Source organism: Sus scrofa, chromosome 2 (genome assembly GCF_054392235.1).
Source record: "Sus scrofa isolate SSC_HxYL_T2T_F1_AM1 chromosome 2, Sscrofa_HxYL_maternal_Yorkshire_Landrace_v2.0, whole genome shotgun sequence".
Lineage (NCBI taxonomy): Eukaryota > Metazoa > Chordata > Mammalia > Artiodactyla > Suidae > Sus > Sus scrofa.
In genome coordinates this window covers 27,859,242-27,884,648 of record NC_139384.1, presented here as the reverse complement: position 1 = coordinate 27,884,648, position 25,407 = coordinate 27,859,242, and the positions used below count along the sequence as shown (strand labels likewise).

General features: G+C 49.7%; 2 protein-coding genes across 15 annotated transcripts in view; one reads left to right on the top strand and one right to left on the bottom strand.

Moving 5' to 3' along the window:
• The window catches only part of PRR5L (proline rich 5 like), a 166,569-nt gene that overhangs the window by 82,218 nt on the left and 58,944 nt on the right, over positions 1-25,407 (top strand). For 6 of the 14 annotated variants that reach the window (XR_014837062.1, XR_014837059.1, XR_014837063.1 and 3 more), the window contains 2 exons: positions 22,889-23,176; positions 25,127-25,207. Coding sequence is in view for 9 of the 14 variants with exons in the window: in XM_085011436.1 (XP_084867562.1) it covers positions 22,889-23,176; positions 25,127-25,207 (369 nt within the window). In the remaining 5 variants the exon portion in view is untranslated. Of the gene's footprint in view, positions 1-93; positions 387-11,276; positions 11,340-22,888; positions 23,177-25,126; positions 25,208-25,407 lie in introns of those variants that run through there. The other 8 variants (XR_014837060.1, XM_021083181.2, XM_005652802.4 and 5 more) reach the window with 5 other exon arrangements.
• LOC146405290 (uncharacterized) lies at positions 127-11,052 on the bottom strand. The gene is made up of 2 exons (XM_085010102.1): positions 8,855-11,052; positions 127-2,640 (listed from the first exon to the last, which is right to left on the bottom strand). Exon 2 carries the CDS (start codon positions 982-984, stop codon positions 127-129), a length of 858 nt encoding a protein of 285 aa, XP_084866228.1. The 5' UTR covers positions 985-2,640; positions 8,855-11,052.

Below are 25,407 nucleotides of genomic sequence, written 5' to 3'. Positions count from 1 at the left end.
GGTGGGATGGGGGCCCGTTGGAGAGAAACTAAAGCGATGAGACAGGACAGGAAAAGCGGGAGGAGGAGGTGGGGAGGAGGAGGAGGGGGAGGAGGAGGTCGTAAGATGAGAGAGGAGGGAAACGTGTCACCAGCCTGGCTCCGGGAGCTCCGCTGCCGCTTCATTTGTGGACCCGCGTCGGAGGGGACCTGAGGCTGGAGAGGACCCCGCCGAGGGCAGAGCCGGGAGAGGAGGGAGGACAGGGGTCTGGGCAGAGCGCGGCGGCGAGAGCCATCCAGGTCGCTGATTGCTCTTGGGTGAGGAAACTTTCCCGGGAAGACCGGAAACTTTTCCCTGGGCGCGTGGAGTCTGGGGCGGAGGAGAGCTGCGGGTGTGCGCGATTCGAGGTGACTCGGGAGGGGCTGGAGCCTTAGGCTTAGCAACGGCACGGGAATGGGAACAAAATCGCCGGGCACAATTCACAGGGGCACGGGGGAGGAGGCTCGGGGAAAGTGTTAAATTGAGGGACAACCGAGTGGGGACCTCCGCGTGGTTCAGGATCCTCGGATTGGACACTGAAGGTGGGCGTAGAGGACCGGGCTCGCGACCCTGATAGGGGGGAGAAGCGGGTGGGGAACGCGCCCCGTATCTGCAGCTTAGGGTGGACGAGGAAACTCTGAGGGGTGGAACGCAGGATGCCGCCGATCCTGGGACCCAGGCTGTGCCAGAAGATCGAAAAAGAAAGTTTGCTTCTTTGTCTCTTTCTCCTTTGGCCTGAGGGGCAAATCTAAAGAGCCTACTGGGGCGCCCCCAAACACCCCCATCTTTCCCTGCTATTCTCCTTTTTCCAGAGAGGCGTGGGAGGGGAGGCCAGGGAAGGGAGCCGCTTTGTCCTGAGCGCCACTGGACGTGCGCGCTTCGACTGGGGCGGGCCGGGGCGCAGCCAGCGGGGACCCGGCGGGGCCGGCAGCTCTCCTCGCGGGCGGCATCCCCTTTGGGCTTCATCTTTCCCGCCCGCCCTCCATTTGGAGAGGCTTTCCCCCGTGCGCCTACTGTGCGCCCCCTACGAGCTCGATGCGAGCACAGGGGACCTCTGGAGACCCGGCCCCTGCAGCTCCAACCCTCTTATCCTCAGCCTTCTGCTGCTTTTCTGAGGGGCGAGGGGCGGCTGCCGGGGAGCAGACCAGGTCACATACATGCAAACTTTGCTTCTGTAATTGGCTCTAGGGTGCCTCCCTGGTTGGCAAGAGGGTTTCCCCTCCTATTTTAGTCGGCCCCTGCCTTTGGTCACATGCCACCACCTCTTCCCCGGGCGGTGTGGGAAGCCCGCATTTTGTTTGTCAGCAGTAAGGCGGTGAGTATTTATAGACGCCAATGCAGTCCTGCGGTATGCAAGGTTTCAATTACTGTGATGTGCCCCACAAGACGGAAGGCTCACACCAGGCGGCTCAGCGGCAAGTCTGCACCAGAGACCCGCTTGGAATAAGCTCTAGGCTGGAGTCTTTGGGCATCCTTGCTGGGGCAGAGTTCTGGAACTGTTACCCAGATGATACCTACAAATCCAAAGGGACCCATTGCAAAGAACCACAGCAGTCCAGTCGAGGACGCCATATCCAGATTGTCCCCATCGCCTGCCCCGCCTCCCCTACCAAAGGGTGCTCGCTGATCAAGCCTCAGAGGCTGCCCTTTTTACTTCCCCTTAGTGTCCTGACCACCATGAGTGCAGTCATGACATTTCACTGGCCTACATGCTGCAAAATGTCACGAAGTTGTGCTTTGGTAAATTGCTCTGGGGGTGGAAGGTGCAGTTATTGACACCATAAAGCAGCAAGTGGGTCAGGAGGAGAGAGGGAACTTGCAGAAACTAATTTAGCCACATTTTAAATTTAGCCCCTGATGAGGTTCCTAGTAAGACTGAGAATGGTGCAGTGCTCTTTGTGGAACCTGGCTGGTCGGTCTCTGGTTTATTGAGCTCTAGAATCTGACCAAGGTGCTGTGTAGAGTGTTTTCTGTAGAATGTAGCAGATTGGGGAAACAATGCTTGGTCAGTCCACAAAGTTGTCTTTGGTTTTTCAACTCCAACCATTGTCCTTTCAGTATTTTATTGGTGCTTCTAACAGCCAGAAGCATTAATAGTGTAAACAAAGAAAGCCATTGGAAATAAGCTAGTTTGACTGGCTTATTTCTCAAAGGCTTAGTTTAGACAAGCTTATTTCTCAATGAGGAGCCCTCATTTCTTTTTTATTTTCTTTTTTTTTAAATTACTCAATGGATTTTTATTACATTTATCATTGTGCAACCATCGTCACAACCTAATTTTATAGCATTTCCATCCCAAACCCCCAGCCATCCCTCCACCCTCCAACCTGTCTCATTTGGAAACCATAAGTTTTTCAAAGTCTGTGAGTCAGTATCTGTTCTGCAAAGAAGTTCATTGTGTCCTTTTTTTAGATTCTACATGTTAGTGATGGCATTTGATGTTGGTGTCTCACTGTCTGACTGACTTCACTCAGCACAATAATTTCTAGGTCCATCCATGTTGTTGCAAATGCCGTTTCTTTCCTTTTAATGGCTGACTGATCTTCCATTGTGTATATGTACCACATCTTCTTCTTCTTCTTTTTTTTTTTTTTTTTTGTCTTTTTGCCTTTTCTAGGGCCACTTCCCATGGCATATGGAGGTTCCCAGGCTAGGGGTCGAATCGGAGCTGTAGCCGCCGGCCTACGCCGCAGCCACAGCAATGCCAGAATCTGAGCTGCGTCTGCGACCTATGCCACAGCTCATGGCAATGCTGGATCTTTAACCCACTGAGCAAGGGCAGGGATCGAACCTGAAACCTCATGGTTCCTAGTCGGATTTGTTAACCACTGCGCCACGGCAGGAACTCCAGTACCACATCTTCTTGATCCACTCCTCTGTCGATGGACATTTAGGTTGTTTCCATGTCTTGGCTATTGCAAATAGTGCTGCAATGAACATTGGAGGACATGTATCTTTTTGAGTCATGGTTTTCTCTGGAGAGATGCCCAGGAGTGGGATGAGGAGCCCTCATTTCTTTCAGATCTAGGGGATCATGGAAGGTATATTTATTTCAATGAGTGAAATTGCAATAATGGTCTGTGTTTGAACATTACAAAAATATTTTATTTAAACTAAAAGGGAGGGGGCAGACACCTCTTGAGGTCTTATTACATCTTCAACTTTGCACTAAGAGGCTTTGATAACATTATATAATCTGCACCAAAACAATGGTGACACAGGTACTAATCCCCATGACATAGATAACCCGCTGAGGCTTGGAGGATGTAATTTGTCCGAAGTCACACACGTAGGAGTGGAGCTGAGAATGCGTTCTAGATCTCTTACTCTGGGCTTGAATGCCAGCTTGTATTGGAGATATCTTTCCTTTCAGTTCCTCTGTGGTTGATTAGATCATTTTATAGTCGATTGTACTTTTCTTTTTTTCTTAAAAGTCACATATCACAGAGTGATATTACTAAAATTTATTCCTGGCTCAATTAGAAAAAAAAAAAAATCCTAATCTTGTCTTTAGAAAACTATTACACTGCTATCTGAGAATTTCATGCTGGTAATCCAGAACTTAATGTCATAATCTTTCATTTGCTCATTGATAATGTATGTATTCATCTGTAGAAGTCGGGACTTTTTGGATTTTTTTTTTTTTTTTTTTTTTTGTCTTTTAGGGCTGCATCCTCAGCATATGGAAGTTCCCAGGCCAGGGGTCCAATAAGAGCTGCAGCTGCCCACCTACACCATAGCCACAGCAACATAGGGTTCGGGATTCAAGCTGCATCTGTGATCTCCACCATAGCTCATGGCAATGCTGGATCCTTAACCTACTGAGCAAGGCCAGGGATCAAACCTGTGTCCTCATGGACATGAGTCTGGTTGGTTACCTCTGAGCTATGCCAGGAACTCCAAGGACTTTGGATTTCTTAAAGATTTCTCTATCCTAAGGATTTGTAGGTGTGCGTGTGTATATTTCCCTATGGTCATAACTTTGTATTGCTCTTGTACAAGGTAAAATATACTGAAATCTTTTTTGAATTGCAAACTTCTTCTTTTTCATCTTTTTTTTTGCAGAGCTAGACCAATCCAGAATTGATTTGAGAAACAGAGTGTGAGGCCCTCTGAAAGATCCCACTATGTTTAACATTGATCAGTGAAAGTTTGTTCCCTAGAGTTGCCTCTCTATAAAAAAGCAGTGCTTACAGAAAGTGGCTTTTGTTAAGTCAGCTTGAATTAGTATTTCAGTTGCTGAAAGCTGAGAATAAAGTGTCTTGTGGGTTTTATATGGGGTACGAGGTCAGTAATTTGCGAACAGAGACAGTGATACCCTGATAAGCAGAAGATACTGTTTTACAAGGGAAGTTTCCCCTTTGGAGCCATGAAGGAGGCTGGGAGCATACATGATGCAAAGCAATGATGGAGCCTCAGAGGTGAACTTGAGTGAATTCATGTTTCTAACAGGAGCTAGAGATCCAAAGTTTACCTTGAAACTTGTACAAGTAAAACTTACTTGTTAGGCAGCTACTGTTAGCCAGATACATCCTATGGTAGTATTATTTGAACTTCCCAAAACCCAAGCAGGTAGATATTCTTTTCTTTATTTTACAGTGTAAAAAGGAAGGCTCAGAGAGGTTCATTCCTGTGTACTTTCCTATGGTATACCGCTATTAATGCATGCCCCTTGTTCTTCCTAGTGTGTTTTGATGTCTTCCCTTAAAGGCCTTCCAGGAAGAACCAAGGGTCCCAAGTACTTAAGGTCCTTGTGGTTTCCCTGGAAGTTTCTGGATCAGAGTAGTGGGGTAGCACTAAAATGAGGGGACAGGAGTTGGGTGAGCAATGGAGGAACTAGAGGAATAGTCTAGATAATTCTGACCGTAGTTATTCCATGGAAGAAGGAGAGAGGTCCAGAAGGTATTGTGACTATACGAATTACTGGCATTGTTCTGGCAGGGGATGGCTGTCACATTCCCAGGCAAGACCTGGTGATTGGCCTGTCCAGCAAGGTGCCCAGAGGGCCAGGTGGGAGAGGAAGTCCACCTGCCTTCCTTGGCATGCCTTCCATTGTGAAGAGGCCTGGCTGGAAACCCCAGGTGGTAGTCCATCTACATTAGGGAGCCCCTGAGACCCATTTCCATTTTAATTGGACTTGGCCCTTTGAGTAACAATCACCCAATCACTGTCTCTCTCTTTAAATATTCTTTTCTTATGCTTTGCCAGTTTATGGCCTTTGTAGATCAGTCCTTGGATTCCATTTGTTTGTTTGTTTGTTTTTTCTTTTTAGGGCTGCACTCAAGGCATATGGAGGTTCCCAGGCTAGGGGTCGAATCGGAGCTAAAGCCACTGGCCTACACCACAGCCACAGCAACGTGGGATCCAAGCTGCGTCTGTGACCCACACCACTGCTCACCGCAATGCCAGATCCTTAACCCACTGAGGGAGGCCAGGGATCGAACTGGCATCCTCATGGATGCTAGTCAGGTTAACTGCTGAGCCACGATGGGAACTCCCTTGAATTCCATTTAGAGAGGGGAGAGAGAGAGAGAGAGGGAAAGAGAAGGAAAAAAAAAAAAAAAAAAAAGCAAAGGTTAGTGATTACCTAAATTGGATTAAGTTCTGTCTAGCAGCCGTTTAAAGAAATACTGCTTGCTCTCTAATTACCATCAACTAGGAATTTAAACGGTCTATTAAATTTAAGCTGACTATTTTTTTCTTTCTCTCTCTCTCTCTCTCTCTTTTTTTTTTTTTTTTGCCCTCTGATCGTTCCAACTCTAACATATTCTGGGAGTTTATGGAGGACATTCTCTGCCTCTTCCCTTTAAAAAATATTCCATTTCTATAGCAGGATAATAAATGATAGTATCATATACTGGCTTCATTAGAAAGCAGAAACTCACAGCCAGGTTCGGCCGGCTCTCGCTGGCTGGACAGCAAGTCAGTTAACTGAGTTCTTTGTCAGAAATGTAGGGATACCTGTGTGAGGCTTGGGGGATGGAGTACCGCTCACTCATTTTTCTCTGTAATAAAAGGCTAAGCCTGGAATGAAAACCAGCCGCCTTTCCTCCGTGTGTAAGCTTTGAGCCCAAAACGCTAGCGCTCTTTCTCAAAGCGCATGGGGTGTGCGCCTTGGAGCTGGGACTGGTTGAGGTGAGTAAGGCATCAAGGGCACAGCCTTGCATGGAGATGCCTCATTTGCTGGCCCTCATCCCAGCCCTGCTGTGCCTAGCTAGGGGTGAACTGTGCCCTGAAGGGTTCTGGAGAGCAGTGGAACTCACCAAGAGATCGCTCTTCCTCTTGACCGTGGCCTCTGGAAAAAACCACGTCAGCATCTACCCTACCCCTGCCCAAACAGCCTCTCCTCGTTATTTGTACAATTTATTTTGCATCTAATCATATGTTACACAAAGCATGTATTTATCTCTAAGCTTTCATTCTCGTTCCCTCGCCTCAATTTTGGGGTGTAAATATGAGATTTCTGTCGCACCCTCATCAGTGTTCTGGTTTCGCTTTAGCTGGTTGCCAAACACCAGCAACATCTCCAGTTTCTCCCTTCTCTTCTCACTTGTTGCAGAACTCACTCCAATGCTGCTTGTTCTTTTGGACACAGGCCGAGCTCTGTGTTTTGGTGAAGGCAGCTGTGACAGTGGTTAGGTTTCTTGCAAGGACAAGGATAAAGGGATCCCTTGAGACTCTCCTGGCCATTGGGGAACTAGAATATCTGTCCGTTTAAGCTGAGCCTGGGAGAACACCTGATGGAATTCGTTCTCATTTTCTTCCCGAGGCCTGGGAGCAAAAATCCAGTAAGGGCTCTGCTGTGTGTCTGTATGATTCTCAACTCAGCTGCCACAGACCCTGTTACAACCTGCTCGTGACCTCAGCCGCGTAAATCCTCCGTGTAAACCCTTTTGGGCTTGCCGCTGAATTCTAAGTACTCGTCTGGAAAGAGTTCAGCATCTTTCCCCAGATGTCTGTGGGGGAGAGCACGTCAGCTGCTGCCGTCATTTTGGAAAACTCCACCACAGCCTCCTGGCCGCTGGAGTCCACCGCTGGGGCAGTAGGATGGCCACGTTCATGGTCGAATATCTGGAGGCAGAAGATGTTGGGTGGACACAGTAATCCCTTGTGGTCTTCTGAGGTTATTTTTTAAAAATCTCAACCAACAGGATAATCGATTCCTTTTAGGCTTCAGGAAAGCACCCAAGGCACTGCCCCCCCCCCCGACTCCACCCCCACCATAGATGGGTATGAACTTTGCAGAGGGATGAGTTGTTCAAAGCATCCATGCACTGGTCCTAACTGGCATTTTGGAGACAACACAGGTCTGGGAATTGAGACCTGGAATCTGATCTTGACCCTCTCGCGGCAAGCTGTCTGGCCCTGGGCCAGTGGCTCCGTGTTCCTGTCTACAGAGTGATGAGGTTGGCTTACCACGAAGGTTCCTTTCTCTTCTAAAATTCCCTAATGGCCAAGGATGTGTGGTCGAGGGCAGTGCTCCTCCAAGTGCACACGAATCACCCAGGGATCTTGTTCAACCACAGAATCTGATTCAGTGGGTCTGGGTTGGCCCTGAAAGTCTAACCAGCTGCCAGTTGATGTTAATTCTGCTGATTCTCCAGGAGCCAAGCACTGGAATCCAGCTCAGGGTCTCTCAGCCTTGGCTCTAATGATATTTGAGGCTGGATAACTCTGTGTCGGGGGGCTGTCCTGTGCATTTAATAGCATCCCTGACCCTCTGCCTGCTGAATGCCTTTAGCATTTCTTCAACCCCTCCCCCCGCCCCCCGCCCAGAGTATGGCAGCCCAGAATGCCCCCAGACATTGGTGAGTGTCTCCTGTGGGAAGATGGGGAGGGGGGCAAAATCACCCTTAGCTGAGAACACTGGTTCTCCCTAGACCCGGGGCATCAAGCCTGGTTGTACATCAGAATCACAGCAAGATGTCTAGGACGTACAGTAGGCTGGAGTTCTTCTCTTTGAAATCCTGGAAAAGTACTGGTCCCAGACTTGAGTCACGATGCTATTACCCTTCCATAGCTGTGACACCAGAGGCACGTTGCTCCTCTGGCCTCTGAACCAGAAATTCTTCACTTCTAAAATAGGGGTCAAACGGATGCCTACTTCTGGGGTTGTTGGAGAGATCAGATGAAGTGACATGAAAATGAGCTTAAAAAACCATAGTCATCCCTCGGTATCTGCAGGACCCTGGTTCCAGGACCTTTCCCCTCTCCGTATCCTGAAAATTTGAGGATGCTCAAGTCCTTTACATTCGACCCTCTGTACCTGAGGACTCAACCCGCGGATACGTAAAGCAGACCGTGTAAAGTGCTGGGGAGATGTCAGTGGTGAGAGTTATAGCACAGGCCTCTGGAGTTTTATTTTATTGGCTCAATTACTTTATTTATTTTTCCCAGGACTGGATTCATCTTCCCACAGGCCTGCCGGAGTGACCTTCACACCTTTCCTCATTAGCCTCCGGTCCTGGGAGTTAGAAGCAGGGCGTGTTTTGCTCCAGACAAGGCTCCGGTCTCAAACTGGCAGCCTGGGAGCCAAACTTAGCATCAGAAATGTCTTGTTTGGTTTGAGTCGTGTTTTGGGGGGGGGGAATGATTATGTTTTTCCAGTTTTTAAAAATTGGGAGATTTGATATATAAACTCAGATTTCTAACTGTTCTTTAAAAACAAAAAGACTTGGGCATTCCTGTTGTGGCTCAGTGATAACGAACCCGACTGGTATCCGTGAGGATGCAGGTTGATCCCTGGCCTTGCTCAGTGGGTGAAGGATCCGGCATTGCTGTGAGCTGTGGTGTAGGCCAGTGGCTGTAGCTCCAATTTGACCCCTAGCCTGGGAACTTCCATATGCCACAGGTGCAGCCCTAAAACGCAGAAAAAACAAAAACAAAAAGATTTTTGTTTGGCATAGTGCCCGCTGGGCCCTCTAACCGTGGTTGTTTTCTGCCTCAGCCCTCGTTGGCATTGAGTGTGTCGTCTCTGCTCTAGGCCTGCCTTTGTTTTTCTTTCCTCGTGACCAAGTCACTGTTCCTTTTCTCTCTTTTATTATTGGTAGGACCGCATCTGGCTCATCTTTGTGTCCTCGATAGTGGGTGTTCACTAGCTGTTTATTAAAGTGTGATATTTTTACTCATCCTTTCAGTCACAGATAAAGAAATACTCCAGCCTTACTTCTGAAAGTTTGCTTCTCCCTTCCTCAAATTTCCTTCCCAGTGTCCAGCGCCCACATGCTTTGAAGGAACAAACAAGACAATGGAGAACATGTATTTTTCAGGTGACCTTTCATTCGCTTTGCCTTGTAATTGAAAAAGGCGATTTAACTTTGTGGCCTCAATCTTGTCGAGATCTTCAGTTACAGCCTTCGGTCTCCAGTTGCATTATTTTATTTTTTTTGTCTTTTGTATTTTTAGGGCTGCATTCGCAGCATATGGAGGTTCCCAGGCTAGGGGTCGAATCAGAGCTACAGCTGCTGGCTACACCACAGCCACAGCAACGCCAGATCCTTAACCCTCTGAGGGAGGCCAGGGGTTGAACCTGTGTCCTCATGGATGCCAGTCAAGTTCGTTAACCAATCAGTCATGACGGGAACTCCTCCAGTTGCATTATAACGTCACCAAAAGCCCCTGAGCCCCACTGGGGGCAGATACTTTATTCTTCTTTGCCCCGAGGGACTTTCGCTACTCAGATCCTGGCAGACAGCAGACCTTCTAGTGTGGTTGTTGAATGGACTTGAACTCATGACCACCCTGAAATGATCAGGTCCCGAGAATCCCTTCAGTTTCTGCCTGTCCATTCAGTGCCTGTTACACTGGCTCCGTGACTTGGGAAGAAGCGCCTTTTCCCTTCGTCACCTTTCCTTGTGAAAATAAGCTCTCCATCCTCTTCCTGTAGTGAGAGAGTGAAGCTCATTTTTAATACATCACACATGTTAACCTAGAGCACAGCTCCCCACCCTGAAAACTCTTGGTGGCTGCCGGACTGTAGCTTCTGACCGCTCTGTCCCCCAGCAGGCTTTTCTGTATGTCCCCCGTCAGCAATGTGCTTGCTTAAGTAATGGTCAGTCCCAGTTACTACTGCTGTCTAGACTTTTCAGTTTATCATCTGGTAGGCGTGCTGCAGAATCACTCTGGCTGGCATTTGGGGGCCCCACCCAAACAATTTGCACTCCAAGAAACACGATACTTAAAGTGGGGCTTACAGAAGAGTAAAGATGTGTGGTTATTCCCCACGGGTTTGCCTGCCTTGTACCGAAGGAGGGGATTTTTCTGGTGATTATGCTGGGGTTAGTAACCCCGGGCAATGATGATGATGATGAGATGAAATAATTACTTCTAGACCGATCTGAATTGTCAGTGCTGAGGCCTGTGGACACTTAGCCCACACTCTGAAGCCGAGATAAACGCAAGCTTGCATCCTTTTTGGGCCAGTATTAACTCTTGCACAAATTCGGACTCCCAGACTCTTCCGTCTGTACTTGGTTTCCAGTGGAGCGCTGAGAAAGTTGTCTCATTCTTCCTGTCCAGCCTTTTCCATCGCGCAAATTTGACCTTTAACATTTTCTTGTTTTGTAGGAGTGTCTGTCTCTCGGCTGGCTTTTGTGTCCTTAAAGTTGCAAAGTTTGGTTCCTAATCCAAGTAAGCGTGCTGTGCTAGGCGGCAGGCACTTTCCTCTGCTGTGTCTGGGGTTCCACCGACCAGCACAGACGCAGGACTCCTGGCCCCTGTGGCGCGGGTTCAAGAATGCTCAGCTGGACCCCAGTTCAGCAGAAGGAAGGGATTTTCCTGGTCCCTCAGAAAGGGGAGGGCTTGGGGTTCCTGCTTTGGCGCAATGGGATCAGCGGCATGGCATCTCGGGAGCGCTGGGGCACAGTTCTTTTCCCGGCCCTGCACAGTGGGTTAAGGATCTGGTGTTGCCTCGGCTGCAACATTGGTCGGCAGCCGGGCTCTGTTCCCTGGAATTGGGATCTGCAACTAGCATCTGATCCCTGGAACTCCATATGTTGCAGGGCAGCCAAAAGTAAAAAAAAAAAAAAAAAAAAAGGGATAGAAATGGGAGGGCCGCTCTTCCTGCTGGCTTGGGGGTTTATCCCAGTGTTCAGAATTATTTCCTGGGTATCTTTTATGTGCCTAGCACTGTGCCTGTATCAGGATGTAGCCGTGAACGAGACAAGCGAGGGCTTACAGGTCTTTAAGGAACTGACTTGCTCTCAAGGCCAGTCAGATAGTGAACGAGTAAACAAACAATGACTTCAGCTCGCTTGCAGGAACCATGAGGAAACGAAGCCTCCTTCCTGTAAGGGACAGAGCACTCGGGCTGTCTGAACCAGGTAAGAAGCTGTTGGTGATGGTCGTGAAGGGAGGGCATGAGCGGTGGTCCACACGGCACACACGAGAGTTGTGGAAACAGAGGGTTGGGCGTTCAGGCACCAGAATCAGGTCAGATATGACACGGGTCCCACTTCTGACTTTGGGCAAGTAAATGTGAAGGCTTCTGTTTCTTCATCTGCGAAGTGGGAATGCCAAAACCTACCTCACTGGTTTAGGGTGGAAATGAACTGAGGCACTAGATGCCCGGAGAATCTTGCCACCATCCTGCTGTGAAGACCAGCCTCTAATGATGGTTGGGGTACCCTTTTATTTTTTTAATTATAGTTGATTTACAGTGTTGTGCCAATTTCTGCTGTATAGAAAGTGACCCAGTTATACATATATATACATTATTTTTCTCCTATTATCTTCTATCATGTTCTATCTCAAGACACTGAATGCAACTTCCTGTGCTGTACAGCAGGACCTCATTGCTTATCTGTTCTAAATGTAATAGTTATTCTTATCGGCAGCAGCAATAATAAAATCGTCACGAGAGGCAACTGATTTGCAGACTGGTCCCACTGCTCTTAAAAACCTCCTTTCAACTTAGTTTCCATCCCGTGGGCCGGGGCCGGGGGTGTTCAGGTCTGGTTTCCTAGTTGGCTGAGAGGGTTCGGTTTGCTGTGTGTTTCTTCGGGCACGGTCCCAGGTGCTGCTGGCTCGCCCCGTTGGAAGAGTACGCCTGGGTGTATCTGTAATACAGGGGGGGTGGGGGGGGGTGCCCGTGGTGCTGCCGAGGATCCGGCAATGGGGTAAGAGTGAGTTAAGAAAGAGCTGGTTCGTGAAGAGGCTGGTCAGCTAGGTGGTGTGGTCGGCGGGAGGACTGGTTCTGAGTTGGTGTGGAGTCAGGGTCCCATTGCCCTCCTCTTCTGTCAAGGGTGCCCGGTTTGGGGGGGCTCACAGGGCAGAGGCTGAGTGCATGGCTGGCGCTGCTGAGAGGTAATCATGGCCGTTAGCAAGTCCAAGCCCTTAATTAGCTGAGAAGTCGATGGCCGAGGGGAAGAGAAGGGACACCTAAGGCTGTCGTGGTCGGGTAGTGCCAGCTCACGTCACACCCGGATTAGACTCTGGGTGCAACGTGGAAGAAGGCTTGTAGTCCTTGCAATGACGGGGTAAAATAAAGGTCCCAGACCAATATGTGAGGTCCCTAAAGCATTCGATGGCCTAGTGAATTAGTTGCCAGTACTCACACATCAGGGGCTTTCAGTACTTTATTTTACTTATTTATTAATTTTTATTTTATTTATTTTTATTTTATTTTATTTACTTATTTATTTATTTTTATAGCTGCCCCTGTGGCATGTGGAAGCTCCCAGGCTAGGGGTTGAATTGGAGCTGCAGCTGCTGGCTTATGCCACAGCCATGGTGACACCAGACCCGAGCCCATCTGCGACCTATGTATGCCACAAGACCAGATTCTCAACCCACTGAGTGAGGCGAGGGCTCAAAGCCGCATCCTCATGGATACCAGTCAGGTTCTTCACCTGATGAGCCACAATGGAAACTCTGCTTTTAGGACTTTAAAAAGCCTGGATTTGGGGCTTCTGTTGGAAAATTCAGGTCTGGGAGAGCTGGGCTTTTCTCCAGAGATGGCAGACACCAGGTTGGATGGAGTGGTGGCTGCCTCCTTTCCCCTGCTCTGGTTCTGCCCTCTCTCTGGTATGTTCCAGGCTCAGCCCTTTGGGCCAACGTGTGACGCGTGATGCAAAAATGGAAAGAAATTGGTTCTTCTTTCCATCTTCTTTTCTTACCAGGGTTTCTCCCCTGGCCCATGTGTCCCTGTGCAAGGCAGCTCCTGCTGTAGAATAAGTGCCGAATAAATACATTTGGGTTGACTGAGTGAATGAAGGGCCGGTAATTGATAGCACCCTGCACTGGGAACCAGGGGCCGAGTTTGAACCCTGACTTCCTCCAAACAACTGAGTTTGAACAAACTTGTATTTTATTTTACTTTTCTGGGGGTGGGGGGACGAGGGATGTAGGGAGAAATCACTGTTGTTTTTACTTATTTATTTGAATAGGTCATACATTTTCATATTTCAAAATTCAAAAGGCACAAAAGGGATTACAAAAAAAGGGGGCCCTGCCACCAATTCCCTTCCTGGGAAAAACCAGTGTTACAGGTTCCTGGTTAGTCCTTTAAGAACTACTTGGTATTTGGGCAGTGACATATGTGATACTCTTTTATATACATATATATTTATGCAGAGGGGAGCCTAATAGACACTTGATTCTCTGTTTAGCTTTTCAGCACCTTTCTTTTCTTTTCTTTCTTTTTGTCTTTTGTCTTTTTAGGGCCGCACTCATGGCATATGGAGGTTCCCAGGTTAGGGGTCTAATTGGAGCTGTAGCTGCCGGCCTACACCACAGCTCATGGCAATGCCAGATCCTTAACCCACTGAGCGAGGCCAGGGATCAAACCCGCAATCTCATGGTTCCTAATCAGATTGGTTTCCACTGAGCTATGGATGGGAATTCCTTTTCAGCATGTTTCATTTGGAGTGTCCCCCTCAGAGCACCCCGTCAATGCAGAAAGCTCTCTCCCTTTCTACACCAGAGTTTACGTGGCCGGTCCTCTGTTGCTGAGCATTTAGGGTATGCCCACACCGTTGCTATTATAAAGAAGGCTGTAGTGAAAACCCTGGTTCCATAAGCCACTTGACATGCCTGGAGTAAAGTTCCAGGAGGTAGCATTGTGTGTCCTTTGTCATTTTCATAGCCCTGGTCAAATTTCCCTATGTAGCAGTTGCCCCAGATGATGCTCCCTTCAGCAATGTGTGGGAGCACCTGCTGCTCCACACCACGGCCACCTGTCACCTTTTGGAGCCCATGAAGGCTTTGTGACGAGCAATATTTTCTAAAAACATTAACACTAGCTGTGATGCGGGGGGCCCCTCCTATGGGCCAGGCCACCATGGTCTCGGCCATCTCATTTAATCTTAACAGCATTGAGATTAGGATCACACTCATTTGACAGATGAGGGAACTAAGATTCAGAGAGGTTGAGTTATTTATCCAGGTCGCCCAGCTAATACATTGGAGAAGCCGGATTTGAACCCAGGTTTGTCAGATTTCAATACCAGGATGTTTTCAGAGGGTAAAGCCCTATGTCTGTTGAGGTGTTGGTGTTCTCAGCTTATGGTTCCTGTGACACTTGCTTATGGTTCCTGTGGCTCCCAGCAGTCGTACCTTTCATGGGGCTGGTTCAGGTGCTCTTTCAACTATCTGTGGAATTCCTGCATGGTACTAAGCTCTGGGGAGGCACCCGAGAACAAGATAGACACAGTTCCTGCCCTGGTGGACCTCAGAAAAACAATAGGAAATAATTCTGTCGTGATATATTGAGGTGGATTGTGAAACCACAGCAAAGGAGGTGAGGAGGGAGCTCTGTGGGGCGATGTGGCCTGATCGAGGTGAGGTGCAAGGGCCTCTCTGAGCAAGTGAAGGCTGAGTGACAAAGGCTGTGCAGGTTTGAGCCTAGAGAAGTGAGGGGGCTGTATTTTACACAGTGGGCACAGCATGTGCAAAGGTCCTGGGGGCAGGAAGAGCAGGTGGTGTTAGAAGAGATAAAGGAAAGCCAGCGTGGAAGGAGATGAAGATGTAAGGATGGTGTTTGGGGATCTATTCTAAAACCTGGGGGGAACCTTTGGAGGCATTGAAGCAACAGCACCATGAGCATCGGAGGCGCTAGACTGCTGGATTCTTGTCCTAGGCAGCACCTCTGTCTCTCCTCTAAGATGTGGATGGCAGTAGCACCCAGGGCTTTCAAATACTCTGAGCACTAGGTGCAGTAGGAAATACTGATACATCTGGCCTCAGCACAGGGCTACACCTGTCATATACATGCGCCCCCCCCGCCCCCCAAGGGCGGTGCACCCTGATGTTTTCTCTTCTAATCTATTTCATTCAAGATTTTTGGTCCAGACCCCTAAATTCACTCTGGAAACACCAAGATAATACGTGTCAAGTGTCTACTCCTTCACTGGCCCTCTGCAAATGTGCTGTCATTTTCTGCTGCCATCGTTATAAATACAGCTCTGGCCACAACTAAAGAATGGGTGTGGGTGGAATTACATGACAAGATCTAAATCCTGACGGTGCTGAAAGACGTTGGCTCTTCACTTCTGTGTTCGTGTCCCGGAAAGGGAGCTCCACGCTGGGCTTCCCGCCTGCAGGGGCTCCCAAAGGGGACGTGTGGATGGACCTTCTGGTTTCCTTGGGAACTGATTTCTCCTGGTTTTCTGGGCGGCCCCATCAGACGGCGTGCCTAGTTTTCTTTGACTTCTTTGTTATTTACACTCAGAATGGCTTTTTCCTGGAAGCCCCAGAGTCATTCTAAGCCACCCACTTCTTTATTTTAAGTTGTGCCATGATCCTACTTCCCTTTTCAGAGTTGAGGGTTGGAGGCTCAGTAGAATTCATTTGCATTTTCCACTAAGTGTACCACCTTCCTCTGCCCACTGGCCTGGCCCGTGGGCTGCGCCCCCTCCTCCCCTCACCCTGGCCCTGGAAGCCGGGAGGAGAAGGTGAGACACCGTGTTCTTTCTCTCCAAGAAATACATCCTGGATCTTGAGCCTGGAGGTTTCCAAAGCAACCCCCGAGGTGAGCCTGGGAGAGCAAGGTCAGTGATCGGGCCCAGAAACCCCGTGCCCGCCACACGGTCCCTGTACCCAGGACCCTGGCTTCCAGAGAACTGAACTGAATGCTTCAAGCATCCAAAACTTAGTTGCTGAAATAACTTTTAGAAGCACACCTTTCTGAGTGTTAACCTCGTGGGTCTTGTGGAAGAGAACACCTCCTACGGTGGTTTCTGTAGCTGGGAGGCTTTAGGCCAAGAAGGTTTTGCGAGGATGACCGTGTTGATGGTGGCGTAGCCGAATTATGTTAACCCCCCCAGTTCATATGTTGAGACCTCGCCCCCGGCAGCTCAGAATGGGTCTGTCTTTGGAAACAGGGCCTTTGCAGAGGTGATTACATGTAAGTGAACTTGTTAGAGTGAGCTGTAATCCAGTCTGGCTGGTGGCCTGGTGAGAAGAGGAAATGTAGACAGAGAGACACCAGGGCTGCTTGCATACAGAGGACAGGATACGGGAGGACACGGGGCGAAGGTGGCCCTCTGCAAGCCCAGGAGAGAGGCCTCCGGAGAATCCAGCCCTGCCCACGCCTTCATCTTGAACTTGGAGCACATGAACCGGGAGAAAGGAAATTTCTGTTGCTTAAACCATCCAGTCCAGTGTGATATTTGGTTATGGCAGGTGGAGCAGACAAATGCAGCGACTGTGGTGGTGGTGGTGGTGGGGGTGGTGGTGAAATAAACATTAGGCGGCGTAGAGCGAGCACTCACCGCCTACCAAGACTATTTTAAGCCTATGCGAAGCCTTTCTTGAATCATCTCATCCAGCCCCTCCCACCAGTCCTAAGTCACCTGTCTCGGCTGGAAGTGGTGGCACCGAGCCTGGCTCTGGCACTTTGCTCTGAACCTCTGCTGCACCTGTGGGTGGTACCGGCCTCATTTCAGGAACCAGGCCACGCTCTTCATAGGTAATCTCTCTCATCAGCACCACAACTCTCCACGTGCCCATCTTCAGAAGTAGAGACTCCAAAGCTGTCCAAGGCCACACAGTGAGAGTATTCATTTCTTTCTTTTTTTTTCTTTTCTTTTCTTCTTCTTCTTCTTCTTCTTTTTTTTTTTTTTTTTTTTTTTTTTTTTTTTTTTTTTTTGGTGGCTTCAGTAACAAATTCCCACAGCCTTGGTGGCTTAAAGCAACAGAAATGTATTCTCAGTTCTGGAGGCCAGAAGTCCAGAATCAAGGTGTAACAGGGTCATACTCCCTCCAGAGGCTCTACAGGTGAATCTTTCTTTTCACAGCATACCAACTTCTAGCTGCCATGGGGAGAATCTCTTTCTTCCTTTCCCCTCTCAGCCTCCTGTGGGGCCTGCCAGCATTCCTTGGCTTGCGGCTGCCTCTCTCCAGTTGCTGCCTCCTTTTTAGCTTCGTCTCCTCTCTGAGCATCTGTATCTTCTCTTCTGTCTCCAGTCTCCTGCCTCCCTCTCATCAGGATACATGTCATGGTGTTCATGGGCCCACCTAGACAATCTAAGATATGATTCCTTGACTTAATCTTATCTTTTGCTACCCAAGGTAATATTCACAGGTTCTGAGGACTAAGCGGTGACTATATCCTGGAGGCGGAATTTTTCTGTCTCCCACAGTCAGTAGGTGGTGGAATGAGCCCTGATGCCAGTGTTTGGCTGATTCCAAAGCCACCAGTGGCCACTCATCCTTTGGAACTAGGGGTACTCCCATTGCTTTTAATGATGTCTTTTTTTTTTTTTTGTCTTTTTGCCATTTCTTGGGCCACTCCCATGGCATATGGAGGTTCCCAGGCTAGGGGTCTAATCGGAGCTATAGCTGCCAGCCTACGCCAGAGCCACAGCAACACAGGATCCGAGCCGCATCTGCAACCTACACCACAGCTCATGGCAATGCCGGATCCTTATCCCACTGAGCAAGGGCAGGGACCGAACCCGCAACCTCATGGTTCCTAGTCGGATTCGTTAACCACTGCGCCACGACGGGAACTCCTTTTTTTTTTTTTTATCAGCTGCACCTGCCACATACGGAAGTTCCCCGGCTAGGGGTCGAATCAGAGCTGCAGCTGCCAGCCTATGTTACAACCATGGCAGTGCCAGATCCGAGCCACATCCATGATGTACACTGCAGCTTGTGGCAACACCAGATCCTTAACCCACTGAGTGAGGCCAAGGATCGAACCCACATCCTCATGGACTCTATGTCGGGTTCTTAACCTGCTGAGTCACAACAGGAACTCCTTTTAATGATGTCTTAACTATTCCATTTAGGGGCTACCGTACTTGGTTTATCCTGTCCCCCGCAGATGGCTGTTTCAGTCATTTCCAATGTCTTGTCACTGCAGACAAATAAGCATAGCTGCGAGTCTTTGGGACCATCTGTATAGGGTACAGTCTCAAAAGCGGAATGGCTGGGCCAAAGGCCAGTGATTCTGAACTTGTTTCACTCTGTGACCAACATCCACCCACACGGCAGCCCAGAAAAGGAGCTGAGAGGCCTCCCGCTCCTCAGTAAATAACATCTCGGGTGACCCACGGCCCTAACGCACTGTGATCACCATCCGGGGGCTCAGAGGCCTGGCCTGCCCCCCAGGAGAAGTATTTTCCAGATGTTGCTGAGGTCGCCATAAGCAGGAGGAAGTGTGACTGCGCTTGCACGGCTGTCATGCCTTGGAGATTTAGAAATAACCACAAGTTATTTTATTTATTTAACCAGCACTTAGGAAGCATTTGCTGTTTGCTGCGTGCTGTTCTGTCCACGTGTTTATAAATACGTACTTGTTTTATCCTCACACAACCCTGACGTTGTCATGCTGGCAAGTTCATTTTGTGCAGGAGGAAATTGAGCCTCAGAGAGGTCACGAAACTGGCCAGGGTCACACGGATAGTAAGGAGTGGGGTGCCTAAGAAGGCAGTCCATGCTTTCTGCTTGCCTTTTGTCTCCTCCTGCTTCTCTTATCCCCATCAACTGTGCTCTCAGAGTTCCTTCTGTCTGTTTCTCTCCGGAGCATGAGATAGGAATTTTGATATGAAATCTTCCCGAGTAACTTGGTAGCTTTGATTCTGAGTTTCTGGCCCAGTTTGGTAGTCTGGCAAAGGGGGAATGGAGAGTAGAATCAGGCCTGTCATCAGTCAGTGATTTGCCACTTATGAGCTGTGTGACTTTCTAACAGGTTACTTCACTTCTCTGATCTTCACATGGGGTTATGTGATGGTTAAGCTCCCCTATGGTGACGGGGTTTGTCTTCATGCCAGGCGGGCATTCGGTGCCTTATTAGTTGCTACCCTTCCTTCATTTTTATTTTCAGCACTTGCTTAGGCTTGAGGTTATACAGATGAGAAAATCCCAATGCCTGTCTTTGAGGAGCTTAAGAATGACCCAGGTGGGGGCTAGGGAACTTTCTAGATCAGGAGTCAGGGAACCTGAGTTCCGACAGGTCCTGGCTCTCTCCTGTGTCAGAGACATTGGACATTTCTCTGCTCCTCTGGGCCTCACGTTCATCACTTGTAAAAGGCAGTCTGGACTGGCTTCACTCCAAAGCCCCATCTGTCTGGTCATTTCTGATTTGTCCTATTTAGGTCAAGATAAGCTTGTGTCCAAGGATCCAGGGCCGTAGCAGGTAGATACAGGGTGAGGTAGCTTCTCCCTTCAGGCCACTCTCATCAGCGCTCCCAGCAGCTTCCTCTCTGCTCTGGGGAGGCCTCTTGGCTCCATCCAGAAGTAGGGATGATGGGAACAAGGGCAGCTTGGATGGTGTGGATCTGAGGGTGGCAGATCTTGCAGGGGCCAGATGAATTGGAGGCGGCTCCTTATGCGTGACTGCGCGGCCCATGTGAGGCCAAGGAAGCTGCTGTCATGATGCCTTTGGCTGAAAGTTGCTCTTGGTTAAAAGGGCTGGAGTTCCCACTGTGGCACGGTGGTTAAGAACCAGACTTTTATCCATGAGTATGTGGGTTCGATCCCTGGCCTCGCTCAGTGGATTAAGGGCCTGGTGTTGCTGTGAGCTGTCATGTAAGTTCCAGATGTGGCTGGGATCTGGTGTTGCTATGGCTGTGGTGTAGGCTGGCAGTGGCAGTTCCAATTCCACCCCTAGCCTGGGAACTTCCAAATGCTGCAAGTGAGGCCCTAAAAGCAGAAAAAAAGAGGCCACGTGTATGTGGATGAGGCTGCCCACGTATCTTGCTGGATGCACACAGGGCCTGGAGCAGGAGGCCTGGGGGTGCTAACAGAGAAGTGGAGGGGGCCAGGAGCCCCCTGTGGTCCTCAGTGTGGCTCAGCCTCCTGAGATGCAGTGTTTCAGCAGGAAGCCGGAAAGGAAACAGCGCGTGATCGGTGCTGCTTCCACTTCTGCTTCCCTGGGCAAGTGCGCCTGTGTGGGAGGCAGCTCCATCACCTGGGGTTTAAGCGCCTCATAAAAGGAGTTACTATCCCATAATTACACGGATGAATCGTTCTTAGCAGGCCCATTTAAAGAAGGGCAGTGAAATGGAGCCTCTCTTAAGAGGGTGACCTTTACCGGGCAAGTTAAATCCCGAAGCCCGTTAGTTCAAGGCTCCTGAAGGGGCCTCCGTGGCGATATTACTTCTTCGCCTCACTCACTGATTTGCATAGATCTTTCCACCTTCCAGGGGACACTGGTGGAGTGTTGGAGACCCTCTGAAACTGAGCGGGCCTGTTCTGCCTTCCCCAGCCTTTACTGGTAAATTTTAGTCACTGTCAGCTCACTCTGAGAGTGGGCTGGAGAGGGGGGCAGGAGACCACAGAGGAAGATGGAAACGAACTCTGCTTTCCTTTGTTTCATTTATTTATTTTTCTGCTTTCCTTTTGAAAAAAAAATTTCAAGAGGCGGGGCGAGCCATTCCTTTGTGGCTCTTGGTCTCACACGTTCATTGTCACCGTGCCCCCTGTCTATGCACGGTGCTAGCGTCGCCCACACCCTCTGAATGGATGGCCTGGGTGCCCGCCTTGCAGCCTCATTCCTCTTCTGTCCAGAGCAGCCTGTTTCCCTGGGAGGCGACGCCTCGGTTCCTGTTTCTCCCGACACTGCTGCCAGGCCTGCCAAACCGGCCCCCCTGCCAGCCTGAGAGTTGGCACTTAGGGCTGGAATATTTCTTTTTCTTTCAGCATTGGTTTGGGGGACATAGCAGAGTCAGCTGGTAAGAGATGCCAGTGGGAATACTTCTGGGCTAAACCCTGAACCCTCGGAAGAAGAAAGTATGACTTTGGTGGCTTTCGTTTATTCTTAAATCTGACCACTTCCAAAACGTACTTCATTTTTTATTTTCTTCTTTTTTTTTTTCCTTGTATTTTTGTCTTTTTAGGGCTGCACCCATGGCACATGGAGGTTCCCAGGCCAGGGATCCAATTGGAGCTGTAGCCACCGGCCTATGCCAGAGCCACAGCAATACAGGTTCCGAGCCGCACCTGCGACCTACACCAGGTTCACGGTGTATGCTGGATCCTTAACCCACTGAGCGAGGCCAGGGATTGAACTCGCAACCTCATGGTTCCTAGTCGGATTCGTTTCCGCTGCGCCATGACGGGAACTCTCCAAAACGTACTTCAAATCATCCGTTTGGACTCAGACTCACAGAAGAATAAAAGACTGACGTGACAGGTTCAAAAGTGCTGAGGAAAGAGAGGGGTCTGAACAGAAACAGCTGATGCTTGAGAGCCTTGGGTCTCCCATTCTGCCACGTGATCTCATTTCCTCTCTCATTGGTCCTTCGAAGTGGCTGTGCCCACTGTTGGGGACTCTCAGACTCAGTGAGCCCAAAGCCACACAACTTGGGAGTGGCCTTAAGACTCTAGTCCAGATTCACTCAAAGTCACTGCTATTAACCATGGAGCCATCAAGGCTTCGAGGAGACAGTGACCTTGAGGCCAACCTTGCAGGGTAAGTTAGTTTCAGATAAGCAGAGAGAGAGAGACGAAGGGGAACAGAAGACGCAGTCAGAAGCCTGGGAGAGAATCAGCATGACATGGAGCAGTGCCTGCCGGTTGTGAGCTCCATGGGGCAGGGACCACCTTCTCCAGGGTCACCACCACATCCCAATACCTAAGTGGGTGCCTGGAGCATAGTTGGTGCTCAATTAACATTTATTGCATGAGGCATTACCGTTGTGGCTCAGCTGTTAATGAACCTGACTGGTATCTGTGTGCACGCAGGTTCCATCTCTGGCCTTGCTCAGTGGGTTAAGGATCCAGTGTTGCCGTGAGCTGTGGTGTAGGTCACAGATGCGGCTTGGATCCTGTGTTGCTGTGGCGCTGGCATAGGCCAGCGGCTACAGCTCCCATTCAACCCCTCACCTGGGAACCTCCATAAGCTGCGGGCAAAAAGAAATGGCAAAAAGACAAATAAATAAATAAATAAATATGTTCTGGTGGAAGGAATGAATGGAGGCAGGTCGGGAAGGGGAGGAGATGAGCTGAATGAAGAGGCTCAGTTACTGTGGGGATGGTTGAGCCCTTCACATGCGCTGGCATGGCCCGGGGTCTCTCGCATGGACGAGCTTTAGTGCCAGGACAGGGAGCTGCTGGGTCCTCCGGGAGGCATTGTGTGAAAAAGCCATCTCTTAATGCACAGCGTTGCGGGGTCGACAGAGATTCATCCTGTGCCCCAACTCTGATGGGCCTGCATGAGAACCACAGTTAAGCACACATGAGAAATCACTTTTCTGTGGGACTGGCCTCAACTCACTGTTGCTGCCTCCCCATTCGGGGTGACCACGCTGTTACTGCCCAAGAGAGGCCTGTCAACACCTGTGAGCAGGGCTCCGCAGGGAGGGCATTAGCGTGGGCCCCGGGAATGGCTGGAGGATGGTTTGGCTGGAAAGCCCCAGCCCACTTCCTTCAAGGTGGGGTTTGCTCAGCCCAGGCATTTTCAATAAACTCGGCCCTCTCGTTTCAGGTGCTGGCGAACGCCACGGTTCTGAAAAAGCCTGAGGGCCGGAAGGCAGGCCTGGGAGAAGCCCTTTCTGTGGGCAGTCGGAACCTTCAGGACCAGAGGAGAAGCCAGCCCCTCACCTGGACTTATGACCCGTGGCTTTGCCCCCAGCCTGCCCGTCGAGTTCCCCAAGATGGGCTCCTTCCGCAGGCCCAGACCACGCTTCATGAGCTCCCCAGCGCTCAGCGACCTGCCCCGCTTCCAGGCAGCCCGCCAGGCTCTGCAGCTGAGCTCCAACTCAGCTTGGAACAGGTACAGGAGGCGCCGGGAGGGCAGCGGGCAGGGCTGCCAGGGTGAGAACAGGGCCAGGGGTTGACTGAGCTCCAGCATCTCCTGAGGTCTCCACTCCAGAGGGTCGTGAGTAAAGGGCCAGTTTAGGAAGAGAGTGTGTTTCTCTATAGAGACTGTATCCGTCAGCTTTCCTTGTTTTTTTCAATTAAATTTTTCTTTTTATGTTATATAGTTGATTTACAACATTTGGTTATAAATATTGGCATGTGGAAGTTCCTAGGCTATGGGTTGCATCAGAGTTAATGCTTCCATCCTACGCCACAGCCACAGCAGTGCAGGATCTGGGCTGCGTCTGCAACCTGCACCACAGCTCATGGCAACGCTGGATCCCCAGCTCACGGAGCGAGGCCAGGGATCGAACCTGCCTTCTCATGGAAGTTCATTTCCACTGCATCACAATGGGAACTCCCCAGATTTTTTTTTCTGATTATATTCCATTATAGATTATTATAAGATAGTGACTCTATGTCCCTGTGCTATAAAGTAAATCCTTGTTTATCTTTTTTACGTAGAGAAGTTTGGCTTTGTTAATCTCATCCTCCTAGCTTGTCCCTTCCCTGACCCCTCCCCAGCTTTTCTTGTTTTAGTAGAGTGAAAGCAGACCCCTGAAGGCCTTGGGGCTTCCCAAGTCAGTTAATCAGCCCAAGACAATTGGAACTTACACCTACTACTCATGCCCATTAGTCACACGCCAAATCATCAGAGGACCCGAGGGTAGGACCATAGCAGTGACCTCAAGTCACCTGTTACCTATTGGGGATGATAAGGCACATACATGTGAAAAGCTAATTAAGCAACAGAAACCAGGGATCATCTGATTCTGGGAGTCACAGGTGGTTGGAAGAGGAAACACAGAGCCTTTGCAAGGTGTCCAGCTGACCTTTTGTGCACCAAGCATGGAGTAGAGATGGACTCGGTCCTGTGTCATGCACTTGTGTGAGCTGTTTTTCAAATCTCCCTGGTTCCTCTTTGGATCAATCAGGTGCATCATGATTGTCAAGCATTCCTGAGTTTTTGGTCATTTGGATTAAGGGATTTTTTTTCACCGAACGCACAACTCTTGATGAGGAGGGAGGGGGGATGGGAAATGGTTTGATGTAAAGTGGAGGCTTGCTCTTTAAAAAAAAAAAAAAAAAAAAAGGCCTAGGACCCTTAGGACCGCAAGCTTGTGGAGTTCCTCTTGCGGCTCAGCAATCAGCGTGTGATCAGCTCCTTGCTGAAATGTCAGGCTGGGATTCAGAGAACACGGCGTTTAAAACTTACTGGGGCCCCTCAAGGGATTAGCTGTCCCGCCTGGACACTCTGGAAGGGAATGGAAGGGGAAGTGAGGTCAGCGCCTCCGTAGTTCTCCCCAGGAAAATCCTATTAAAAGGCAAGGCCAATGAAAATCCATATTTGAAAAAAATGTTTTAGATTGAAAAAAGGCAAAGGAATTGGCCTTTCCTGTTGGCTCCAGGCCTCCAGGCTGCCCTGTGAAGACAGAGGCCTGCTACATGAGAGAACCCCGGGCCTGGGTCTGTTCCTGCTTGCAGCCAAATACCATGTGGATTCTTCCAGGCCCAGCAGTGCTGGCCACACAGCTGCCTGAGAGCAGATCCCGCTGCCCGTGCTTCATCAACCCTGCTTTCCTGGCAGGGCTGCTGGCGAGGTGGGGGAGGAAGGCCTGGCAGCCTGTGGGGAGTAGCCAGAGAGAGGCTCCTGTTGGGGCTCCTTCTCTTCCATCTTCCTTCCTCTCCAAGGACCCTGGGGTGAAAGTGATGGATTCTAGGGATAGAAAACGTGGCCATGTCTGTGCCGCGGGCTTCCCGGCTTTTGCACCAGCCTTCCGCCGTGAGCTGCTTGTGGACGTGGCCCCTGGGAAGGAGAATCCCCTCACCAGAGATCATTTCTGTCCCCCTCCCCTCCATGCAGCGTCCAGACAGCTGTGATCAACGTCTTCAAAGGGGGCGGCTTGCAGAGCAACGAGCTTTACGCACTGAACGAAAACATCAGGTACGTAGCTGGCCTGTCTGGCTGGACCTGAGCTGGGGCGGAAGGGGCTGCCCCACTGGGATCCTTACCTTCAGTTTTATTTTTGGCTTAGTTCCTGTTGCTGTTTCTGCTGGTTTTTATGAGGCTCTTATGACCATTCAGTTCCAGGGTCCTTATCTGTCTAGACTTCTGCTCCACAGAGGGCACGTCCATTTGTTCAT